The 23955-nt window shown below is 41.9% G+C and overlaps 1 protein-coding gene across 5 annotated transcripts in view; it reads left to right on the top strand.

Annotated features, from left to right (window-relative positions):
- Positions 1 to 8041: 8041 nt before the first annotated feature.
- Positions 8042 to 23955, top strand: part of pik3c3 (phosphatidylinositol 3-kinase, catalytic subunit type 3) — a 55484-nt gene continuing 39570 nt past the window's right edge. For 2 of the 5 annotated variants that reach the window (XM_042335538.1, XM_042335532.1), the window contains exons 1-6: positions 8042 to 8169; positions 11100 to 11288; positions 13612 to 13755; positions 16774 to 16903; positions 19098 to 19124; positions 23821 to 23907. In XM_042335538.1, the coding sequence (XP_042191472.1) occupies positions 8102 to 8169; positions 11100 to 11288; positions 13612 to 13755; positions 16774 to 16903; positions 19098 to 19124; positions 23821 to 23907 (645 nt within the window). In that variant the 5' untranslated portion in view covers positions 8042 to 8101. Of the gene's footprint in view, positions 8170 to 11099; positions 11289 to 13611; positions 13756 to 16773; positions 16904 to 19097; positions 19125 to 20023; positions 20102 to 23820; positions 23908 to 23955 lie in introns of those variants that run through there. The other 3 variants (XM_042335548.1, XM_042335544.1, XM_042335549.1) reach the window with 2 other exon arrangements.

The following is a 23955-nucleotide window of genomic DNA, read 5'->3' as shown; positions in this document are numbered from 1 at the left end:
GAAGTATCATTTTTAAGCTTACAGTAGGTTTTCTATTTCAAGAATGACTCTGACAAAGACTGCTTCATGCATGGTGCAGTATTTTTATATAGTCATTAGCTACTGATATAATGTGCAGTACATGGAGTCCTGTAGCACAGTAGTTAGAGCACTCGCCTCGCAAGCGAGAAACCTGGGTTTGATTCCCGGCAGGGTGAAAAGTTTCCTTACTCCACATGCCTCTGTTTACCTAGCAGTAAGTAGGAACCCAGCTGTTACTTTTCCGGGGAGATTAATGCCTTCAAAAATTTTTTAAAAAAAATTGGTCACTTCAATCCACGACTGTTTGTAGGACATTGCTGTGCGTAATTGCCTGCTGTGTTTCACCCACAAAATATACAGTCAATTCACTTGACAGTATATTTTGTGAAGCGCTTTGAGACGTCTCGAAGATGTGATAAGGCACTATATTAAATGCAAGGATTATTATTATATGCTAGATTACTGATTTACTCTCACATGATGAGAATCAATGAGCAGTATCTTTGTTGAAATATTACAATAGCATTTAAGATCAGAACACAGCAACCAGATTTGGTTGAAACTCACCCTTAAGTTAAATCATCAGTGCAGATCTATACCAATGAACGTCATCTTTCATGAACTTTCCAAGACAATGCTACAACAACAACATTACAATTGTATCGCGTCTTTCACGAGATTTTTTCCTGTATTTCTTAAGATTCGGGATTCCTTTACGAAGTCATGCAAATTAAGCCCCACTGTCAACAATCTGAAATACCTCATCATACAACATTATCCCAAAATGTTTTGGTAGCAGAGCCACTATGTGGTTATAATAATACTAATCCTTGCATTTGATATAATGCCATGCACATCAGGAGGACATCTCAAAGCTATTGACTGTTTATACTGTTAAGTGAAGTGTATTCAGACTATATCTCATCCGAAGGATGGTAACTCCAACAATGCAGCATAATCGTAGCACTGTATTGGAGTGTCAGCTTGAAATATATAAGTTCAAAGTTCTGACCTGAGACATTGGGAAATGATCCCACCTTCATAGAATCATAGAAGTAGACAGCACAGAAGGAGGCCATTCGGCCCATCGTGTCTGTGCCGGCTCTTTGAAAAGAGCATACAATTCAATCCCACTCCCCCGCGCTCTCCTAATAGCCCTGCAAACTTGTCCTCCGCAAATAATTACCTTGTTGAATGTCCAAGTAGAAACGTGCAACTAGCACAAGATAAAGGATTATCATAAAGTCAACGGAATTACAATTTTTTGTTTTTCTGTGGTTACAGTATAACAAGAATACAAATTTATATTTATAAAGCTCCTTTCCTGTCAGGAGGACATCTCAAGATATGTGGTTTTGTGTTAATTGAGGTCTTCCTTGTTTTGTAAGTCTTAATTGAGCCACGGTTGTTTTCCAAGTTACGAACAAACCCACTCTTTTGTGGCTTTAAGCTCTTTGAGATACATCATTCAATATCATCCTGCATCTTGTGATCTCTTTATGTTGTCAATCTTTTGTTATTTGTTGTTTTTCTTTAACTGAATTGCAAGTATGGCTTTGTTTGTTGCTTTTTATAGGGCATAAGTCCTGTTCTCATTGTTTTCTAGATCTCTTGCCTTGCCCCAACTCCTTCCTCCACAGGCTGTAGATCATCCAGAACTCTGCAGCCTGTGTCCTCTCCCGCACTGGGCTCTGCGACCCTATCACCCCCATCCTTGCTCAACTCCACTGGCTTCCCATCACACAGAGGATACAGTTCAAGATCCTGGTCCTCACCTTCAAAGCCCTCCACGGTCTTGCTCCCCCCTACCTCTCCGATCTCCTAACCCCCTACCATCCTGTTCACTCCCTCCACTCAGTGGGCTCCAGTCTGCTTCACGTCCCCCAACATGCTCGCTCCACTATTGGCAGGTGGGCCTTCCGCCACTCTACACCCACCCTCTGAAACTCAATCCCGGAGTCTCTCCGTGTCGCCCCCTCCCTCGCCACCTTCAAGACAACCTCAAGACCCTCCTCTTTGACCGTGCTTTCAATCTCCTTGCTTCCCACCTTGCTCCCCCCACCCCGACCTTCAGCTCGGATCCGTAACTCCATCTGTCCAGCACTTAGGGATGTCCCCCTGATGTGAAAGGTGCTATACAAATGTAATTTTGTTATCATTGTTGTTGTTTCTCTTTGCTTTCACGTTTACAATAATACCAAGAACTGCAATGAAGTTCCTGAAAGTTTCTTGAAGTGTAGCTGTGTATAGTATTAAGGTATTAAAATCATGTTATCATGGTGATTATATTACTAGAACTGAGGAAGAGAAACTTGGGTCTGTTTTATGCGGACTTCTAAAATAATTTTTAATGACTTAAAAATAAATCAAAAAGCTGATAAAACAAAACCTGCAAAATGCGTGCTGATTTGCTAGTCGATGCTACAAGTCAATCTTTGTGATTTGGTGTATTTCTTAAGATTGGGGATTCCTTTACGAAATAAGTCAGATAAATCAGAAAGATGGTGATATTAGTTATGGGAGTAAAATAACCACCACCGGAGCTTCAATCTGGAACTTAACATTAACACAGCAACCATGTGGGAAAGTAGCACCATCTGGTGATCAAACTGTGCATCAAACTTTAAGAGGAATGCAGCATGTTCTGAGGTTTGCAATGGGTTGCGATTACCCGGTATCGACCTAGGAAGGGCTCAGTCCTGCACTTACATGTCCAGCGATTAATAAGCAATGGTCCACCATCCAGATGTTAGCACGCCCATTCTAATTGTAAGTCTTAAAATAACCCTGCACCATCGTGAACATGTTTCCTCTTGTTTTGTCCTGGTGTATATCTGAAACTAGTGATCTAGATTCACATACTTTATCCCATTTAACATTTTAATAACCCCACCAAGATTCCTATTTTCAAGACTAAGAGCCCTAGTTCCTTATCGGTCACTTCCCAAATCTTCCCAAAGATTATTCAGAACTCTTCCCAAATCTTCCCAAATCTTCCCAAAGATTATTCAGAACTCTGCAGCTTGTGTCATCTCCCGCATCAGGTACCGTGAACCGATTACCCCCATACTTGCCCAGGTTCACTGGCTCTCCATCCCTCAAAGAATCAAGTTCAAAACACTCGTTCTCACCTCAAAGCCCTCCATTGTCTTGCTTCCCGCCTACCTCTGCGACCTCCTTACCCCATATTAGCCTGTCCGCTCGACGCACACCGGCCTGCTTCAGGTCCCCCACATTTCCCTCCCCACCATTGGGGGCAGGCATTTAGCATCTCTGCCCCCACACCCTGGAACTTTATCCCATAATCCATCTGCCTCATCCCCTCTCTTGCATCCTTCAAGTCCTTTCTAAAGACCTTCCTCTTCGACCGTGCCTTTGGCCACCTTCCCACCCCCAACCCGCTGCCCTTCACCACTCCTGACCCCAATTCCTAGCTCAGGTCCAAAACCCCTGGATGTCCAGCACCCTGGGGCATCTTTCTGACCTGAAGGACACTATACACATGTAATTTGTTGTTGTTGCATCAACCAGGATCTGCTCTGCACTGCCTCTTGAGCGTGGGTAACCCCCTACCTACCCCCTTCCCCCTAAGAATATTTCTTGTATTTCATATAGGACCTTATTACATCATTGAGATGTCTCTAAGGGCTTTGCAGGATCTACCGCAAAATGTAATGACTATTTGGAGGCAAGCATACAGCCAATTTGTGCATATATGTCATAGTGACCAGAATTGTACGTAGGGCTTCAGGTGAGGCCGGGCAAGAGTAGTTTAAAGTTTCAACATGACTTCTGGGGAATCTGAATTCAACTCATGTTGCTCAGCAATCTATTTATCTTATTTAGCATTATTTCACACAATAAACTCCAGATAACTCATCCCTGGCTTAACTTGTCAATATCGCTTAAGTTGTCATGCTGTCAATAGCCTGGCCCCCTCCCGTGCAAAATGTTAATAAGTGGCTCTGCTTTAATTCACACATTACTAGTCCGATTCTAGAAATTCTTGTAAGTACTTACAATGTAAAATTGATCGGATAACCTGTCCTATAAGATGGCGTCTAGCATCATACAGGCCTCCCGCCCTATCCTATGACTGCATGCGCCTAATTGTTTCCCAGTGTTTGGGACAACAATCACCCAAAATAAAATTGGTCAATCACGTCTTGATGTTTTGTGGGACACTGCTGTGTACAAATTAACTGCTGCATTGCCTACAAAAATACAATAGGAACACTTGACCTCTCTGTCCTTCTTGACCTCTTTGCTGACTTTGACACTGTCCACCATTCTTCCTCCTCCACCACCTCTCCTCTCCACAAACTTCAGGTCCTGTCCTCGATTGGTTCAAATCCTACCTTTTACACCATCTCCACTTTGTCTCCATGAACGGCTTCTCTTCCATCCTCTGCAACCTAGGCATCAGGTTCGTCCCTCAATTATCCTTCCTCCCCCACATCCGGTCCCTCACCAGCACTGCTTTTTTCCACATCCAACCCATCACCCGTCTCCGCCAATACCTCTCCCTAAAAGCCGCTGAAACCCTGGTCCATGCCTTTGTCATCTCTCGGCTGGACTACTCTAACGCCCTCCTCGCAAGTCTCCCATCCTCTACCATCCATAAAATCCAAATCATTCAAAACTCTGCCGCCCGCATTCTCACCCGCATGAAACTCCGTTCCCCGATTACCCCAGTCCTTACCAGACTGCACTGGCTGCCTATCCCAGAGGATCGATTTCAAGATCCTCACCCTTGTATTCAAGTCCCTGCACTCCTCTGCACCCCCCTACCTCTCTGACCTCCTCTCTCCTCAAAACAGTACCCGTTGCCTTTGTTCCTCCGGGTCTGGTCTCCTCCTCGTCCCCCGAGTCTTCCGCTCCACCTTTGGTGCCCGTGCCTTCAGCCACTATGCCCCGAGGGTCTGGAACTACCTTCCTCACTCCCTTCATCTCGCTCCCTTCCTTCCCCTTTTCAGGTCTCTGCTGAAGACCTTTCTTTTCGACCGAGCCTTTGGTCACCTTCACCCCCCTCCCCCTGGCTTGGACCTGGGATCCGTTACTGTAAAGCACTCTGTGATTGTTTGGCGTGGAGGGCGCTATATAAATCCAAGTTGTTGTTGTTGTTGCAACGTCTTGTGTGGCGTTCCTCAGGGCTCAGTCCTTGGTCCTTTCCTCTTAAATATCTATATGCTCCCTCCCGGTGACATCATCTGCAGACATGGGGTCAACTTCCACATGTAAACGGATGACATCCAACTCTATCTCTTTGCCTCCACCCTTGATTTCAGGACCACTACTGTCCTGACATCAAGTCCTGGACGGGAGCTAACCTTCTCCAGTTGAATGTCAACAAGACCAAGGCTCTGCTGATTGGCTCCCGTCAGCGCTTCTGCACCTCAGGCACTGGCAGCAACTCCATCCATGGATGCACACTCCACATCACGAAGCCAGTCTGGGACCTAATCATCTTGTTTGACCCTCAACTGTACTTTCTACCCTACATCCATGCCATGACCCGCTCTGCCTTATCCTACCTCCGCAACATCGCCGGTCTCCGCCACTGACTCTCCCCTCAGGCCGCCCAAACCCTCATCCACGCATTCATCAGATCTAGGCTCAACTACGCCAACTCCCTGTTTGTCGACCTTCCCATCTCTTCCTTCCACAAGCTACAGATCATCCAGAACTCTGCAGTTTGTGTCCACTTCTGCACCAGGCTCCATGACCCTATCACTTCCACCCTTACCCAGCTCCACTGGCTCCCCATGCCCCAGAGAATGGAGTTCAAAATCCTCATCCTTGCCTTCAAAGCCCTCCACGGCCTTGCTCCTTTCTACCTCTGTGACCTAACGCCTTATCAACCTGTCTGTTCCCTCTGTTCAGCAATCATTGGCCTGCTCCATGTTCTCCACCCTGCCCGCCCCACCATTGGTGGTCGGGGCCTTCAGCCTCTCTGCTCCCACCCTTTGGAACGCCATCCTTCAGTCCCTTTACCTTGCTTCCTCCCTTGCATTCTTCAAGGCACGTCTCAAGACCCTCCTGTTTGAACGTGCCTTCGATCACCTCCCACCCTCCCGATCCCAACCCCATACTTGGGTCCAAAATCCCTGACTGTCCTGAGCCTTGAGATGTCCTCTAACCCAACCTGAAAGGCGCTATACAAATGTAATTAGTTGTTGCTTACAGTCGAGTCCTGCGAAGCACTTTGAGACATCCTGCCTACATGAAAGCTTCTATATTAAATGCAAGGATTATTTATTATTGGAATGTGAAACGCCACAAAATGCTTCAGATGTCATTGCTGTCAATTGCAACGTCTGTAGGCAGACACAGCGGTCAATTTGTGGATAGCAAAACAGCGAGGAGGCGAATGACCAATGTTATCTGTGAGGTATTGTTGGTCAGGACGCCGGATGAAGCTCCCTCGTCTCTTCAAGCAGCGCCATGGGAATGTTCACCCGAAGGGGGACAGACGGGACCTCAGTTTAACATCTCATCCGAAGCTCCCCCCGACGATACGGAGCTCCCCGCCCCTGGGAACACGCCCTGGAGCGTCAGCCTGGACTCAGATCTCGGTGACCCTTCGGAGCAAACCCGCCCGATCGGGGGGCGTGAAACCCGCCCGATCGGGGGGGCGTGAAACCCGCCCGATCGGGGGGCGTGAAACCCGCCCGATCGGGGGGCGTGAAACCCGCCCGATCGGGGGGCGTGAAACCCGCCCGATCGGGGGGCGTGAAACCCGCCCGATCGGGGGCGTGAAACCCGCCCGATCGGGGGGCGTGAAACCCGCCCGATCGGGGGCGTGAAACCCGCCCGATCGGGGCACATTGGGCGGCACCGAGGTCACGCCCCCCCCCCCCCCCCACTCTCCGTCTGGAGCTAGTTGCCTGGCAACTGCTCCCCCCTTCTCCCCTGCCCCTTGGGGGGGGGGGGGGGGGGTGAGCAGTTGCCAGGCAACCAGCTCCAGACAGAGAGTGGGGGGGGGGGGCGTGACCTCGGTGCCGCCCAATGTGACCCGATTGGGCGGGTTTCACGCCCCCGATTGGGCGGGTTTCACGCCCCCGATTGGGCGGGTTTCACGCCCCCGATTGGGCGGGTTTGTTTCCTGCGCGTGTGTGGGTGGGGGGAAAAGTAGCGGCTTTGGGCGGGAGGGGGGGAGCGGCTCTCATTGAACCATTTCCTCAAAACAGATCAGATTTTTTTTCAGAGAGATATTTATATCCACGAACTGAAACGCGCAAAACGTTTTACGATTCACTGGGAAACAAATGAAAATCCCGACGCTCGGCCCGTCCGCCCGCCCGTCCGCCCGCCCTGCCTCTCAGTGCCATTAGGGGCCGAGGGGTGGGTAAATACCGGGCTGGCTGTGTTTTTTGGGTGATGTTTGGTGGACTTTGGGTGGGCTTTTATTTTCATTTCTGACCAAAACCCCCGAGTCAGGGGCGGGCGCCGCGACCCGGATATAAACCGCCGGCGGCCGGTCATCATGGCGGCCTGACAGCGGCAACAACAACAACAGCTCAGCCGCCCGCCACCGCCCTGAGAGCCCGAGGACACACAGCGGCCCGACACAGCCTCTCCTCACACTCCCGGGGCCCCTCTCTCTCTCTGTGTGTGTGTCTCCCGGTGTGTGTCTGTGTCTCCCTGTGTGTGTGTGTCTCCCTGTGTGTGTGTGTGTGTCTGTGTCTCCCTGTGTGTGTGTGTCTATCAGTGTCTCCCTGTGTGTGTCTGTCTATCTGTGTCTCCCTGTGTGTGTCTGTCTATCAGTGTCTCCCTGTGTGTGTCTGTCTGTGTCTCCCTGTGTGTGTGTCTGTGTCTCCCTGTGTGTGTGTGTCTATCTGTGTCTCCCTGTGTGTGTGTGTGTGTCTGTCTGTGTCTCCCTGTGTGTGTGTCTGTCTGTGTCTCCCTGTGTGTGTCTGTCTGTCTGTGTCTCCCTGTGTGTGTGTGTGTGTCTGTGTCTCCCTGTGTGTGTCTGTCTGTGTCTCCCTGTGTGTGTGTCTGTCTATCTGTGTCTCCCTGTGTGTGTGTGTGTGTGTCTCCCTGTGTGTCTGTCTGTGTCTCTCTGGGTTGAGAGTCTGTGATGGGTGACACCGAGAGATTCTGTTATGTTTACAGCTGTGACCTGGACATCAACGTCCAGCTCAAGATGTGAGTCTCTCTTTCTCTCACCATTCTCCTCCCTCCCTCCCTCTCTCACTCAACTCTTCCCCTCCTCCTACCATACTTCTCTCCCTCCCTCTTCTGCTACTACTACCGCAACAGCTTAATAATAATATTAATAATTCTTGCATTTGATATCACGCCTAATCACGTCTTTCAGGCGTCTCAAAGTGCTTCACGGAATATACTGTAAAGCGAATTGACTGTATATTTTATAGTGCTCTTATAATAATAATAATAATCCTTACATTTGATATAGCGCTTTTCTCGTCGGGAGGACGTCCCAAAGCGCTTCACAGAACACACTGTAAAGTGAATTGACTGTATATTTGTGGGCGAACGCGGTAACCAATTGCGCACAGCAATGTCCCACAAACAGTCGTAGATTGAAAATGACCAATTTATTATTGTTTTTTGTTTTGGAGGGATTATTATTAGGCTCTGTGTGGAGTAAGGAAACTTGCCCAAGGTTTCGCCCTCTGCCTGGAATTGAACTCAGGTCTCTCGCTTGAATAGCGAGTGCTCTAACCACTGAGCTACAGGACTCCACACGGAGTAGCGTCTCGGAGTGCTTATTTGCCCAGGGAACCTTAATCGGGGATGTATGTTCACTCTCCTGAAGAGTAGTAATAATAATATTACTTGTATAGTAATAGTATAATAATATTACTCTTAAGTAGAGTGGCCATTCAAGGTGAGAGTAGACTTTTGGGAATTTTTGTAGCTCGGATCCTTGCATGGCACTGAGATACTGTAAAGTGGATTGACTGACTGTACTCTGTGGATGAAAGAGTCTTCTCTTTCTTTCTCTCCCCCTTGAATAATCCAGAAGAGTCATTAACCCTCCTCTGGTAATAAATATTATTGTAACGAACTGTAATAAACTGATGGTGGTGTGATGTGTGTGTGAGTTATGTGTGTTTGCATGGCGGGGTAAGTCTATGTATAATCTTCTAGATATCAACTGCTTGTTCCTCCTGGTGTCACCACCGCTGGGAGTCTCTTCCCCTATCCACTTCCACACTACCCCTCAGATTCCTGACCATGTTTTGTAAATCAAATCTGGGGACATGTATATTTTTTTAAAAAACTCACCACGTTTCCTAATGCTGACAACACTGGAGAAACTTGTTAGATTAATAATGGCTGTATTTTTCTGATGAGGGTATCTGTTAGAATTTTATCTTTCTTGCTCGTTTATTGCTCAGCTCGAGACAGCAAATTTGGTAGAGAACATAATACCTCATCCAGGGATCATCACTGGAAATTGGGGATGTATGATCATCTGACCTTACATCTTGTTTTCTTCACCCCCACCTCTCAGAAATTACCAGAGAATCATTAGCTCTGCATGTATAGAGAATTTGGCAGGGAAATAAATCTCCAACCACCCGTTTCGCTCTCTTCACCCCCCATCTCCTCTCCCCCCCCCCTCCCCATGAGTAATCTCCTCTGGGTTTGGGATAAAGTTAATAATCTATACATTTGACAAAGTGCCTTTCACGTGAGTAGGTGTTTCAAAGAGCTTTGTGAGATTTATTTTAAAGTGTAGTGACTATTTTGTAGGTGAAGTTCACCATTTTTTTTAAGAGTAAAGCCATGACTGCCCCTGGCCCCCCTCCCCCCCCACCACCACACACACACCTTCCCAGGGAGGATTGTAAGGAGGCTATTGTTTGGTATTACCTTACACTGAGTTCTGTGTGCGCCTCATGATGACCCTTGCATTTTTGGTCATGTATCTAATTTGATGAATCTGATTTAATAGTAATATAGTAATATAATAATCATTGCATTTGATAGAGCATCTTGTTACGTCTTTGAAACGTCTCAAAGCACTTCATAGGATATACGGTAAAGCGGATTGACTGTATTTTGTAGGCGAAACGCGGCAGCTAATTGCGCACAGCTAATAATCCGAGTTATGCACTCATTTGTACTTCCTAATGTCGCAGCTGCAGTTTTCAAATATCCTATCTTGACTGCGGAACTTGTCCTCTATTCGTCTTGCAATTGTTGTATAAACAATTGTACATTGAGACTGTATGTATAAAAGTGAGATTTGAAAAAGATGCTATTGCTCAAATCTTAACCACTAAAGGCAGGATTTGTGCCCCATCTATCCAATTTCTAACCAGGCTCCTTTGCATTTATTTCTAAAACTAATACCGTGAATTATTTTGGTTAATTGTTTTTTGCTGTTTCTTAAGCCTTTGTAGTTTCTTTCTTACCTGTGCTTGTTTACTTCTGAATGTACTGTTTTCCAGTACTTCACGTCACCCCTTATGGAATTTGCCAAGTGGTTATTGTGTACATTTATTTTCCTTTTTAACTAGTGANTTTTTTCTTTCGGTGTGCACAAAGCTAACTGAAATACGAATTGAATATACGCAGTTAAAAATTGTTTGAGGCCATAATATTGGCTTAGCTAATGACATCTAAAATTTAATATAAAATTTAAATCTAAAGGGCTCAAAAATTGAACTTCAAAAAGTCTTTGACTATATGATTGAAAGGGGATAAATTTGGAACAAATCTACAGAAACGCTATTTCAATGAGTGTAGAGTGTAGTAAACCTGTAGAATAGGCTCTCTAGGGAGACGGTTGAAGCAGGAGGTGTTGATTCCTTCAAACACAGATTAGATAATTTTCTTTTAGGAAATAACATGGGATATAGTACATAGGTAGTTCGGGACATATGTGCATACGACCGCCAGGTAAGTGGAAGACGAACTAGATGGACCCTGGTCTTTTTTTTGTCCAGCATTTCTTATGTTCTAACGTTCTTTTCACTAGGATGAGAGTTATAAGAATATAGATGTTCCACTGGATGTTTTTCTTTATATTTGTTGATTCAGGGTAATGAATGCAGATAGTTATTTTCTCTGCAATCAAATTGTCTTCTTCATCTCTACAGAGGAAGCTTGGAAGGAAAACGAGAGCAGAAAAGCTACAAAGCTCTTCTAGAGGATCCATTGCTTAAATTTTCTGGCCTGTATCAGGAAACATGCTCTGATCTTTACGTAACTTGCCAGGTCTTTGCGGAAGGGAAACCCTTAGCTCTTCCAGTTCGGACTTCTTACAAAGCATTCAGTACAAGATGGAAGTAAGTACCTATAATAATAATAATCCTTGCATTTGATATAGTGCTTTTTTGAATGTGGTCTCTTTAGGAACAGGTTTTACACATGCTGAGTGTTCCCAACGACTTTTGTTTTTTGTTTCAGATTTCCAGCGTTGTAGTTTTTTGGCATTTTGTTTCTGAATAACTAGTTTCTTTGACTAAAAGGGATTCAAGTTTGACATAACATGTAGGAGCAGGAGTAGGCCATTCGGCCCTTCGAGCCTGCCCCACCATTCAATCATGGCTGATCTTCTAATCCAACTCCAGCTAATAACCTGACCCTGCCTTATCCCCATATCCCTTAATCCCTTTTGCAATAAGAAATCTATCTATCTCAGTCTTGAATATGTTCAAGGACTGAGCGTCAATAGCCCTTTGGGGTAGTGAGTTCCATACTTTCACCACCCTTTGAGTGAAGAAGTTCTTCCTCAACTCAGTGCGAAAGGGCTGGCCTCTGATTTTAAGGTTGTGACCCCTGGTTTTAGTTTCTCCAACCAGGGGAAACAATCTCCCACTATCTACTCTATCATGCCCTTTGATGATCTTATAGGTTTCTATAAGATCCCCTCTAATTCTTCTATATTCTACAGAATATAGGCCCAAATTGGTCAGCCTATCCTCGTAACTCATCCCCTTCATCCCTGGTACTAACCTAGTAAATCTACGCTGTAGCCTTCCAAGGCAAGTACATCCTTCCTTAAATAAGGAGACCAAAACTGCACACAGTATTCCAGGTGTGGTCTCACCAGGGCCCTATACAGTTGCAGCAAGACTTCCCTACTCTTATACTCTAATCCTTTCATAATGAATGCTAACATACCGTTCGCCTTCCTAATTGCTGCTGCACCTGCAGACTAACTTTCTGTGATTGGTGTACAAGGACACCCAAGTCCCTCTGGACATTAACACATTCTAATCTCTCCTCTTCTAAAAAATAACCCGCTCTACTGTTTTTGCTACCTAGGTGGATGACTTTGCACTTCCCTACATTATTCTTCATCTGCCACCTACCTGCCCAATCACCTAACCTATCTATGTCGCGCTGCATTTTTTTAATGTCGTCCTCTGTCTTGACACTTCCTCCTAGTTTTGTGTCATCCACGAATTTAGATATATTAACTTCGATGTCCTCATCTAGATCGTTGATGTAGATGGTAAATAGCTGAGGCCCAAGGACTGATTCTTGTGGCATTCCACTAGTCACATCCCGCCAATCTGAAAAGGACCCGTCTATCCCTACCACTAGTTTATTGAATTTAGTCATGGAGCGTCACATAATCTAGGCAACTCCCTTTAATGTAATGTGAAAAATTTTACTTTGAAACAGATGAAATGATTCAGTAGGGATAGTCTGAAGTATCGACAACCGTATTAGTATTATTGTTTCTTGTTGTGCTGATCATGCGGCATTTATCTGGAAACAAATTTACTTAAAACTGTCTTGCCATAAATGTTTTTTCGTGTGTGTGAATATGTGTGTCTGTTTTCCTGTACTATTGGAACTAGCTAACTTCCATTAGTTTTGTGTACAATGTGGTGTCTGCAAGATGTGGGATCATCCTTTCACCCTGAAATTTAGTATTGTGTTTATTTGAGAGCTAATTTCTTTGCTACTCCAGATAAAGATTGTCAGTGCTTGGAATAAAGATTCCACTTTTAGTGCCCAAAGTTGAAGACTCTTAGACATACAGAGTATCGATCCATCAGCTCTTTTGAACAATGCATCAGAGTGACTCATTTTATCCAATGTGTGTGAGTATCTGTGCATCTTATGAGGGTAGAAGAACCATGGCACCCAACGTAAATGTCTTTTTAATCCTTCAAGTATAGTAGACCTAGGAAATTTTCAATATTCTTCTGTTGACTAGTTCTCAGTTTGCACATCATGACACTAAAACAAATTATAATAATAAAACTGCAAATGTCCAAAGTATCTGGTGTATAATATTAACCTATCCATTTAAGAAAATGCTGTTCATTCTTCAGGTATTTTCATGTTAAATAGAAATAAGATCTATTGTAAATTCTACGAGTTTTTTTAGACAAAGCTTGTTTTTTGTCTCCCTGATCGGTTTCCATATCTGTTTGAACGTGATGGGAACGTCAGAAAGTAAAGTGATTCATGTCTACTGCTCTACAGAATTAATTGTTTGCATGATTAATACCCCAAGAGTACACAGAGAATTCTTGTCTGTCACTGGCTGATAAATCCTCCATGGTGATTATTCGTTTAATAATATCTCAGATTAATAGCATTTTTGTACATTTAGGAATTTTGCAAAAATAGTTGTGGTCTATCTTTCAGCTGGAATGAATGGCTAAAATTGCCTGTGAAATATCCGGATTTACCACGGAACGCTCAGGTTGCTCTCACCATCTGGGATGTTTATGGACCTGGAAAAGCTGTGCCAATTGGAGGAACTACAGTCTCACTTTTTGGAAAATATGGGTAAGCTGTCTTCCTCCTGATTTCCAATATGGTTGCTGAAATGTGCTTTCTCACGTGGTGAATGGTACTATTGCTTCTGCACTGTTTGAGTCTTTCTTTCTCTTTGGATCACTAGAATTTTTGAGTATAATATTTATGTTCTCCTTTTTCTGCCACCCACAAACTAGTATGATCAAAAACTGGATGAATATGTTACAAGTGTTTTTGCTTGCACATTTGTGGCATAGCTACAACTGAAGATTCTCAGAATAGCCACTCCATTATAATAAGAATAGAAAAGATGCAGCATTAATTCTCCAGATGTTTTTCCAGAGGATGAAGGGTTTGTTATGAAGAGAGACTTTCAGAAGTTGAAACGTTTTTATATTAGAGTTGAGAAGGTTGAGGGAAGACATGATCTAAAGTTTGCAAGTTTTATGAAGGGTGATACATATAAAATATTTCTGCTGGTTGGCAAGACTATAATGAAAGGGTTCATAATTAAGGGTTCTGAATTTTTATTTTAACTGATAAACCCTGATTAAACTAGTTATCTTCTATTAGTTTTGTGTACAATGAGGCAGCTGAAATCGTCATGCATGCATTTGTCACCTCCCGCCTGGATTACTTAATCGCACTCCTCGCCGGTCTCCCCAGCTCCATTATTCAAAAGATCCAGCTGATTCAGAACTCTGCTGCTCGCATACTTACCCAAGTTTTGTTGTTCTTAAACTACGGATTTAAAAATAAATGTCTGTCATAACTTTCAACTTAACTCCGAGGTTACGTTGTTTCCCGCTTTCTGGCTCTCTACGGCCTCCTGTTGTGTCAACACACGTGCGTCGCTTTCTGCTGCTCCCTCCTCTGTTTCGCGCACGCACATCTGGTAAAGTGTTTGAGAGGAGGGAGGTGCTGGACATGCATGAGGGTGCCTCTTTCCTCTCCATGTGCGCAGGCAAGTCCTCTTAGAACAGCAATGAAGCCCCCCCCCACAAATCCCTGATTTATAAGACTAAAATTGCTTAAAAAATAACCCCTCAAAATCAGAAGCCCTGCATATAATTTAAATTACAAGTGGAATGAGTTTAGAAAATGTCTTCCCACAGTGAATGGTTGGATTTAGGAATTCCTTGCCCCACAGCATGGTTGAAGCAGAGTCCATTGATTATTTTTCCAAACCAAAAGGAATTGCTTAGATGCTTCAAGCATATAGGTATTTCAGGTTATGGTGAAGTGCCGGAGAGTGGAATTACCTTAGGTGACAAATGTGGAGAAAAGACTTTATGAGCCAAATGGCTTGGGAAGTAACTTTTTGTAAACCACTTCTACTCATGATCTAGAATTGACTGAGAAATGATAAGTATACAGTGGAGCTCAGTGGCTGTTCAGTGGATATGCTACAACCAATTTAGCTCATCCACCAGAGCAAACAACTTATCAGTTCCCTCTTTTTCCCCCTGCTCCCCGCCAGGTACTCATCTGCATTCTTCCCCTTCAAACGTTTGACATAATGTATTGTGTCTTTCCTCACAAAATAAGGGTTTCGCACACAAAATTTTGTCAATTCACTTTACAATATATTCTGTGAAGCACTTTGAGATGTTTCGAAGATGTGATAAGGCACTATATCAAATGCAACTATTTAAGGCACTATCAAAAGTAAATCACGTGAAAGCACTTTGGGTTTTCTGTAAAGTATAGTGACTATGAGTGTTAGCAAATGCAGTATCCAATTTGTGCACAGATATGTTCCACTAACAGCCATGAAGTGAATGAGTAATTTTATCTGGGAGATTGTTAGCCAAGACATTGGGAGAAACTTTGTTCCCTTTTCAAATAGTGCAGTGCGACTCACCTGAAAGATATAATTCCCTTTTAAATTATATGATGGTATCAGTCACTCATACTGTATTCTAATTTCTAGAATTATACAAGTAATTAAACATTTTCCACATGTATATAGTATGTAATGGACTAAAAGTTTTGTGGTTCAGAAATGGTGACCTTTATATATTCTAAAAGTTGAAATAAAATCCACCCGATTTTATGTCTGCTCTTGACTAATTCATTTATTTTTGTTTCTCTCAAACTATCCTGTCTGTTTTGATGTTGGGATTAAAGTTATGCTCTTCCTTCAGATTGCGCGTGTTAGAAATAAACAATTTGCACATGATTGTGGGCTGTGAAGTATTATTGTAATTGAAAGCTATGAATGACTCAGAATCTTGTGAGCCATCATGTGAGTGACCTCCAGTGCTTTACGTTTAAACTGCTTGTCTTACCAAGCATTAGAGCATCGATGTTGTGCTACTTATCATTCAGGCTTATTATTTTGGGTAGCGTTCCCAGTTTTATTTCACATGTTAGCAATCAGAATTTTCTTTTATGTCTTCGGCTTTCAAAAGAACTGTTACGTATTCAGCCCTGGATCGCATATTCTCCTTCAAGCATTTCTCCATTTAATAAATTGAAAGTGCTGAAACTTTTCACTCTTACAATGCTGATAATGCCCACAAGCATCCAAAATTGGTTTTATATGATTTTTTTTTTCTCTCTCCTGTTTCCACACCTCAGGAGGATTCTATAACTGATCATTTTGTTTGAGATGGTAGGCAGGAATAAATGTGTAATCTTCTAAAAATAAGTCAGGATATATCACTATTTCAAACATTTGTTTTCGTTTGACAAGTCTTGTTTGTATAAACAAGCATCCAATGAACATGAGTAGGATTCCTACTTTTATTTGAGAAGCTTTCATTACTAGTTTGTGACTTGTCAGTTTTAACCAAACAATCCTTAAGTATTGTTAGCAGCAGTATACTATTGGCTAATGGTAGCGAGTTTTATTTACTGGTTGTCTTGAGCGAAGTCTAAATTTGCTACATAACAGATTTTTTCAGGATTTAATAGATGTCCATGTGACTGAAGCTCACAATGAGTCCCGTTGATGCCTCAATTAGATGAGGATGATGAACCTTTAGCTATAATTCAATTGAAGTTGGCAGTAATCTATCTTCTTTCATGCTCTTAATTTTGCAGCATGTTCCGGCAGGGTATGCATGACTTGAAAGTATGGCCAAATGTTGAGGCAGATGGTTTTGAGCCGACTAAAACGGCGGGCAGGACCAGCAGCAATGCAGCAGAAGATCAGATGAGCCGTCTAGCAAAGGTAAGAATTGTGCAGTTAGAGGAGAGAAAAAAGTTTTGAAAAATGTCCCTGAGAACTAGAACAATTTGTGATATGACCTGTACTAAAAGAAATGTCTTGAATTCCATTGCATTTATTCAGCGGATGTGAACCTGATCAGAAAACTTCTGTAATTTGAGCACTTTTTATGGTTATGCAAGATCCTTTCAGTGGATGTAAAATCAGTGGAGTTGGCATTTAAAAGGAGTAGGTAGCTAGAACTTGGTCATTTTTTACACTTGTATCTGTTAAAATATGTAATGTCAATTGTAGTTTAGAATGGCCATACAGTTGAACTTCATAATTCACCCACAATAATATTTTGCTCACAAATATACAGTCAATTCACTTTACAGTATATTCTGTGAAGCGCTTTGAGACGTCTAGAAGATGTGAAAAGCGCTATATCAAATGCAAAGATTATTATTATAATAAGGTAGTAGTTGGTAATGCAGATAATTCCACTCTAACTGGATATATTAGAGGATCAGCTGGTCCACAGTGCACCCACCTGCCTTATAAGTGATTCTTCTGTATCAAAACACTATCAATCCAGTAGTAGGTTGATGTATTTTTTTTAGGAGCTGTAACTGAAGTAAACATATGCTTAGAACAGTGATGCCTATGGATTACAATTTGTACCAGATATCTAGCTGCTAAAAATAAGAGGAATGTTACATTAAGTGCTTGTTAGCTTTTTTCCTGCAATTTAATACTGAAAATGATGCCGTTCGCTTCAAATAATGATTAATTTTCAATTTGAAATTCAGTTATTTTCCAAAGTATTCCTTTGAAGTTTGGGTAATTAGAACATATGGAATGGGCGGGGAGTGAAGAAAAGCAGTGGAGGGGAAAACTCTTACCAAATGGCTATGTTCTGCAAAGAACAATGGGGTATCCATTGCCACAAATAATTGCTTATAATAAAACTTGCATTTGATATAGCGCTTTTCACATCTTCTAGACGTCTCAAAGTGCTTCACAGAATATACTGTCAAGTGAATTGACTGTATATTTGCGGCAAAAGCGGAAGCCAATTGCGCACAGCAGTGTCCCACAAACAGTCATGGATTGAAGTAGATGTAGATTCAACTCCATTATGTCTCCATGCAATATGTATTTTGGTTATGTTTGTTACTCCTACCAAAAGATTGGATGAATTTAAATATATAGCCAGTTGAATGCTTTGCACAGTGAGATGATTTGTATGCTGCAGGATGTCTTAAAAGTGAACTGTAGAGTTTAATTTTTACTCTGAGAATGGTTGGGACCACTTCTACTCCTAATAATAATAATCGTGGCATTTGATATAGCGCTTTTCACGTCGGGAGGACGTCCCAAAGCGCTTCACAGAACACACTGTAAAGTGAATTGACTGTATATTTGTGGGCGAACGCGGCAGCCAATTGCGCACAGCAATGTCCCACAAACAGTCGTAGGTTGAAAATGACCAATTTTATTTTTGTTTTTGGTTTTTGGAGGGATTATTATTACTCCTGGACATTTTTGGGAGAAACTACTTTTTCTGTGTCCCCACTAGCCTTTTTGATTCCATGCATAAATGCAAACTTCAAAATGCGTTCTTTAAATTTTGTTGAAATTAATCTGTTATTATGTTATGTGAATAAGGTTGATATGGAACAAGTCTTTAGTGTGCTTTGTGCAGAAAGCTGATGGTGACTGGTAAACTCAGCATATGGTGTGTGCTACCTTTTTTAAACACCCCCTCAAAAAAAACACTGCTGTTAATGTGCTTATGATATTGAATTATTTAATGCAGACAAACTAGGCATAAATGTTGATGCAGTTCAACAAAATGCAATTTTATGATCCAGAATTCCATTCACTAAACTGTTCAGGGTGTATCTGAAAATATTTTTGTAAAAAATATCAGGTTTGCAACTATAACTAAAACTTTCTACTGTTAATATTAAAGACTATGGTTAATATTAAAGACTAAACTGTGTGATTTCTGCAAGAATCTCTTGGTACTTGTATTGTGTGATTTCTCGCAGAAATCACATAGTTTATTTCATTATCAGCAGTTTAAAACCTTCACGTTGTATGTGGAAAAAACAGGTTAGTGATTTTAGTAGGTAATCTTTTTTTCAAAAAATGCAGTTCACCCAAATTTATCCGTGCTTTAAGTGCCTTAAACACATCCTTTCTAACTCAGGCTCCAGACAAGAGACAGTTGGAAAAGGTAAGTATCTGACAGAAAGATGTCTAGTGCTTCCAACAGCACTGTGGCTATGTGTGCATATTGAGGGCTTAAAATAATTGCTTGATGATAATTACAGCTGCATTTTAAAAGGGTAAGGAGGGGGGAATTGTCACTTGAAAGGAAGTAAAATGTCACAAGTAATATGGAATAATCTCTGTTCTGAGGCTGCAAGTGACCTGGCAGATCTCTTCTGAGAATAAAACTAGTTTCCGGCACATCTACTGTCAAACGTTGCTGTTCCGTCAAACAAAATGAAAGGGACTGATCTATTTAAGAAACCATTGAAAATGGACTTCAAGATCCACTATTGGCACTTTTTCCCCTTTTTTTAAAAAAGTTTCTTTCTGTGCTCTTCAGAATAAAAAGTAAGCACTAAATCTTGATGTTTTCTGTGCATGCACATAATTAAAACTTTCTTTGAGCTTACTCAGAACATCATAAGATGTGCACAATTATAAATACCCGTTTTATAAGAGGTATTTTGAGTTCCTGCTCCATTCATGCTATAACTAGATGCATTCTAAACACATTTTAACCAATTTAGAGTTTATCATCACTGGAAATTATTGAAAAGATAAACTGCCCAAACACAGCTTAGTGTAAATCTTTCATTTGAGCATAATGTCTGGGTATTGTTTAGGTTCAGTGGAAGAGTCTTTTCATTCTAAAGCCTTATCTGCCCCCCGCCCCCCACATAGATACCTCAGTTCTTCTCATTATAAAGTGACATTTGTATGCTGTGTCTGCAGCAGACCTCTGTGCCGTGGGTCTATCTTCAGTGTCCTGTCATGTTAAGTCAACTAACACTCCTAATGTGGGACGCAGCTGGTATTGCCAGGGTCAGAATCCAACATTAGGAAGGTTGCCAGACTACAGGCATCCTGATGAGATTGTGCACTGGAAAGAAAACATGCAACATAAATAGCAGAATCTAACTTTGAAACATTCAATATCTAGTAAGTAGTTTGCTCCTTTGAAATGTTTACTGCTGAGAAATTCTAACCTTTGGTAGAAGGCAAGGAATGTTTCTTGTCTCATTCAAATTCTGTTTCTTCCCCCACAACCGTGCAAGTGTTTGTCTAACTGAGTCTGACTGCTTATTTGCTCTTCATTGGGCACAGCTGGGTTTCATGATTAACCTTTTTGGGATCAGAACTTGTTGCTTCGAGTTCTTTAGACAAAAAACTCTAATAATTAACATTAAAATATTTAGCGCTTCAAGATGTTTCTCCTCGGGGAAAGGAAAGGTGGTATATAAATGGAAGTTGTTATATAAGTGCATGCTTGAAAAGATGACTGCATTAATTTAACACACTGAAATGTGACATCGCTTCCTGGCTTATTACTAACTTGCATACTGTTTTTTGGAGGTTGCTTTGTATTTAGTGTCAGACTACTTTTTTTAAATAACCACTTTTTTGTGTGTTTTTTAAAACTACCGATTTTTGATCTAAGCAATGGGCTCATTGCATCAAGTATTGAACTGAAGTGTGTGTAGGCTAAATCGTGAGTGGGTCAGCTGATTGTTTGGGGACTGAAATATGAAGTAGCTTAACCTAAATTATGTATTTTACAGTGTGCAAGTGAAATTCTGAGGATCTTTTTAAATGTTCAACTTATTTTCTAATTCTGCATTATCAATTTTGAACCAGATACATTTCCAATGGAGTTCAGTAGCATTTTAGAATGTGAATCCGTTCATGTTTGGTATCGAAACTCTGCCACTTTTACCCAGCGTAAATCTGTGAGCCAGTGGATATTACTGTGGAGCCCTAATTCTGATACACCTTTGTATCAATCATGAGTCTGACCTGCATTGGAATAAATTACCATGCAACTGAGCATCTGAAGAGATCTCAGGAGCAGTATGATTGCCCAACTGCCGTACAGAGGTGGTGGGTACGGTACAAATTGGTTTTTACTATTGGGTCCATTGAATTACCAGGACCATTTTGACAATTATTTTAATGTTATAGATCCAATAATAATAATCCCTGCATTTGATATAGCGCCTTATCATGTCGTTCAGACGTCTCATAGCGCTTCACAGAATAGAATACTGTAAAGTAGATTAACTGTGTGGGCGAAACGCGGAAGCCAATTGCGGACAGCAGTGTCCCATTAGTATGTAATTATTAGGATATGGGTGGGTGGTGCAGGCAGGGCCAGTATTAATTGCCCATTCCTGATTGCCCTGAGGAGGCGGTGAGGCCTTCTCTTTAAACCCCTGCAGCACTTGTAATTAGTTCAGTAAAACAATTGGCTCAATTTCAAAATGGAGCATCTGTGTAGAATTCTCAAATTGGGTGTTTGTATTTTTAATAGCCCAGACGTGTGGGGAGAAATCTCAATGGGGCATTCTGCTCTGCTTTGATCACAGCAGTGTGAAGACAGTGTTAAATTCTTTTTTTGCAAATGCGGCATACCAGAGTTTTAATGTTATTAGCTGCTTCCTCAAGAATGTTTTCTAATCTAATTTAGATTTTTTTTCCATGCTCTTAAACTTGTCTTCAGTATTCACATGTAAGATTCGTGGTTAAATCTCAAATCTTAAGAAGTTTTAAACTTTGAATGTGTTGCAAAGTTCTAAACATATTAGATATAGAGATCCTCAAATTGAAGGTAAATGGGAGTAAGCCACTTTTTCTGATGAGACTGGTGTACATTGTTTTTTCAATAAGGTACTGTACAACTTTTACAGTACTTTATCATAAATGTGATTTGTTTCCAAGGGAATTCAGTGAACATTGGCTTGAAAATGGTGGTTCCGTGCATTGGGTTATGATGAATTGAGATTTATAAAACAGCTGCAGCTAAGTTGTTTGGTTGGAGTGCCTAATGTCATAACACCTGAAAACCCTTCACATAATGAATATAGTTAAGCAACTTATCTAGACTAAATGGAAGTGGAGAACATGGAAGGAGGCTGACAGTGGTTGTTGCTAAATGGATAGGATGGAACATGCTAAAGTATGTTGAAACAGGCTTCGAGATTTCTCTTCCCTCCTTATTTAATGTGCCCAAAGAGTGACAATGGCAATAAACTGAGCAGAATTGACAACATATTGGATTGCATTGACTAAAACTGAGCCTGGGTCTCCTGTTTCTGATAACCTAGATTTGCAGACAATGTGGTAGTTTAAATCTGCAAATGTCAAGCTGGGTGAAGGGAATTCTGGAATCCTTGGAGTTGGTCAAATTCTTACAAAGAGTACTGATCACTGGCAAATTAACATCAGTACAGAGAAGTGAAAGGAACAGCATATTAGAAGTTGATAGCAGATACACATATCCTAAATGGATAGGAGAGAACATGTTAATGGAAATAATGCAAAATGCAACAATAAATTAGGTAAGTCAGATATTTGGCTACAGAGACTAGTAAACTTGAGTTAAATCCTATAGGTATATAGGTTGCTTATAGAATAAAGTAAACCCAGAACAGTATTTTTGGATCAACATGAGTAAAGGTAGTCACTGTGACTGTGGAGTCCTGTAGCTCAGTGGTTAGAGCATTCACCTTGCAAGTTTCCTTACTCCACACGCCTGATAATAATCCCTCAAGAAAAATAAATAATAATAAAAATTGGTTCCTTCAATCCATGACTGTTTGTGGGACACTGCTGTGTGCAATTGGCTGCTGCGTTTCGCCCACAAATATACGGTCAATTCACTTTACAGTATATTCTGTGAAGCTCTTTGAGACATCTCGAAAAAGTGATAAAGTGCTGTATCAATTGCAAGGATTATTATATTCATACTGATTCTGTTAAGGGTGTTAAGTAGCGCAACCTAATTGCAAAGTGAATGAGTGACTGCAAAACTGAAGCCATCTTATTCAGCTCTCACCTGCTCCTTCTTGTCTCAGGAGCTGACTCGATCAAACTCCCTCATCATTCTGAATGATCAGCTTATATCCCCCCCACCTCTTCCAAATATATCCCCGACTTTAAAATATATTGGCTGTTTGTCTATGGGACATTGCTGATGAAAATATCTGTTTATATAATGCAAGTTTATTAACTGAGCCAATGTGTTATGCTTGAGCACCACCCCTCACTTAGCTTTCCATTAAACACTACATCCCAGGCTTGGAACCAAAGTATGTGCTTCTATCTGAAATGTTGCGTATATGTGCTCATAACTCACCCCCTACCTCTGCAGCTGAAACGTTCATCTATACCTTCAAGCCTCAAGCTTGGACATCTCCAATGATTTCCTTGCTGACCTCCTTCCACAAACTCCAGCTTATTCAAAGCAGCAGCTTATACCCACTTCACACTCATTACCCCACCCTTGCATGGCTCCCTGTACCCTATTGAATTCTTGTCTTTGTTCACGCTTTCTGCTGCTCCTACTTTGACTTGTTTCTCACTCCTTCACACTTTTTTCCCCTCACTCTCAGGAACTCTCCCCAAATCATTTGCCTTGCCCCATCCCAATCCCTCTTGAATCTTTGCTTTGATCAGCTCTCTTGAATTCTCCTTCCTTGCCCTATTCATTGCTCACTGTTGTCTCTGAAAAGCTTCGGGATATGCATTCATCATGAAAGGTGTTGTTCATGTATGTCAAGCTTTGGATTACAAAATAATTTGGTTAGTTGATGGTCTTTATTATTTTAATAAAACGCAAAATAGTTGTTGTTGCTTATTTTAATGTTCTCCTTCCCCTAAAGCTCACCAAAGCACATCGCCAGGGTCACATGGTGAAGGTAGATTGGCTGGACCGGCTTACGTTTAGGGAAATCGAGATGATAAATGAGGTAAGCTGTGCCTGAGAGAAGTCAGCACAGTAATACTGTTCACATGGA

Source organism: Callorhinchus milii, unplaced genomic scaffold (genome assembly GCF_018977255.1).
Source record: "Callorhinchus milii isolate IMCB2004 unplaced genomic scaffold, IMCB_Cmil_1.0 Scaffold1, whole genome shotgun sequence".
NCBI lineage: Eukaryota > Metazoa > Chordata > Chondrichthyes > Chimaeriformes > Callorhinchidae > Callorhinchus > Callorhinchus milii.
The sequence above is the reverse complement of the archived record's forward strand: the minus strand, read 5'-3'. Positions and strand labels throughout refer to the sequence as shown.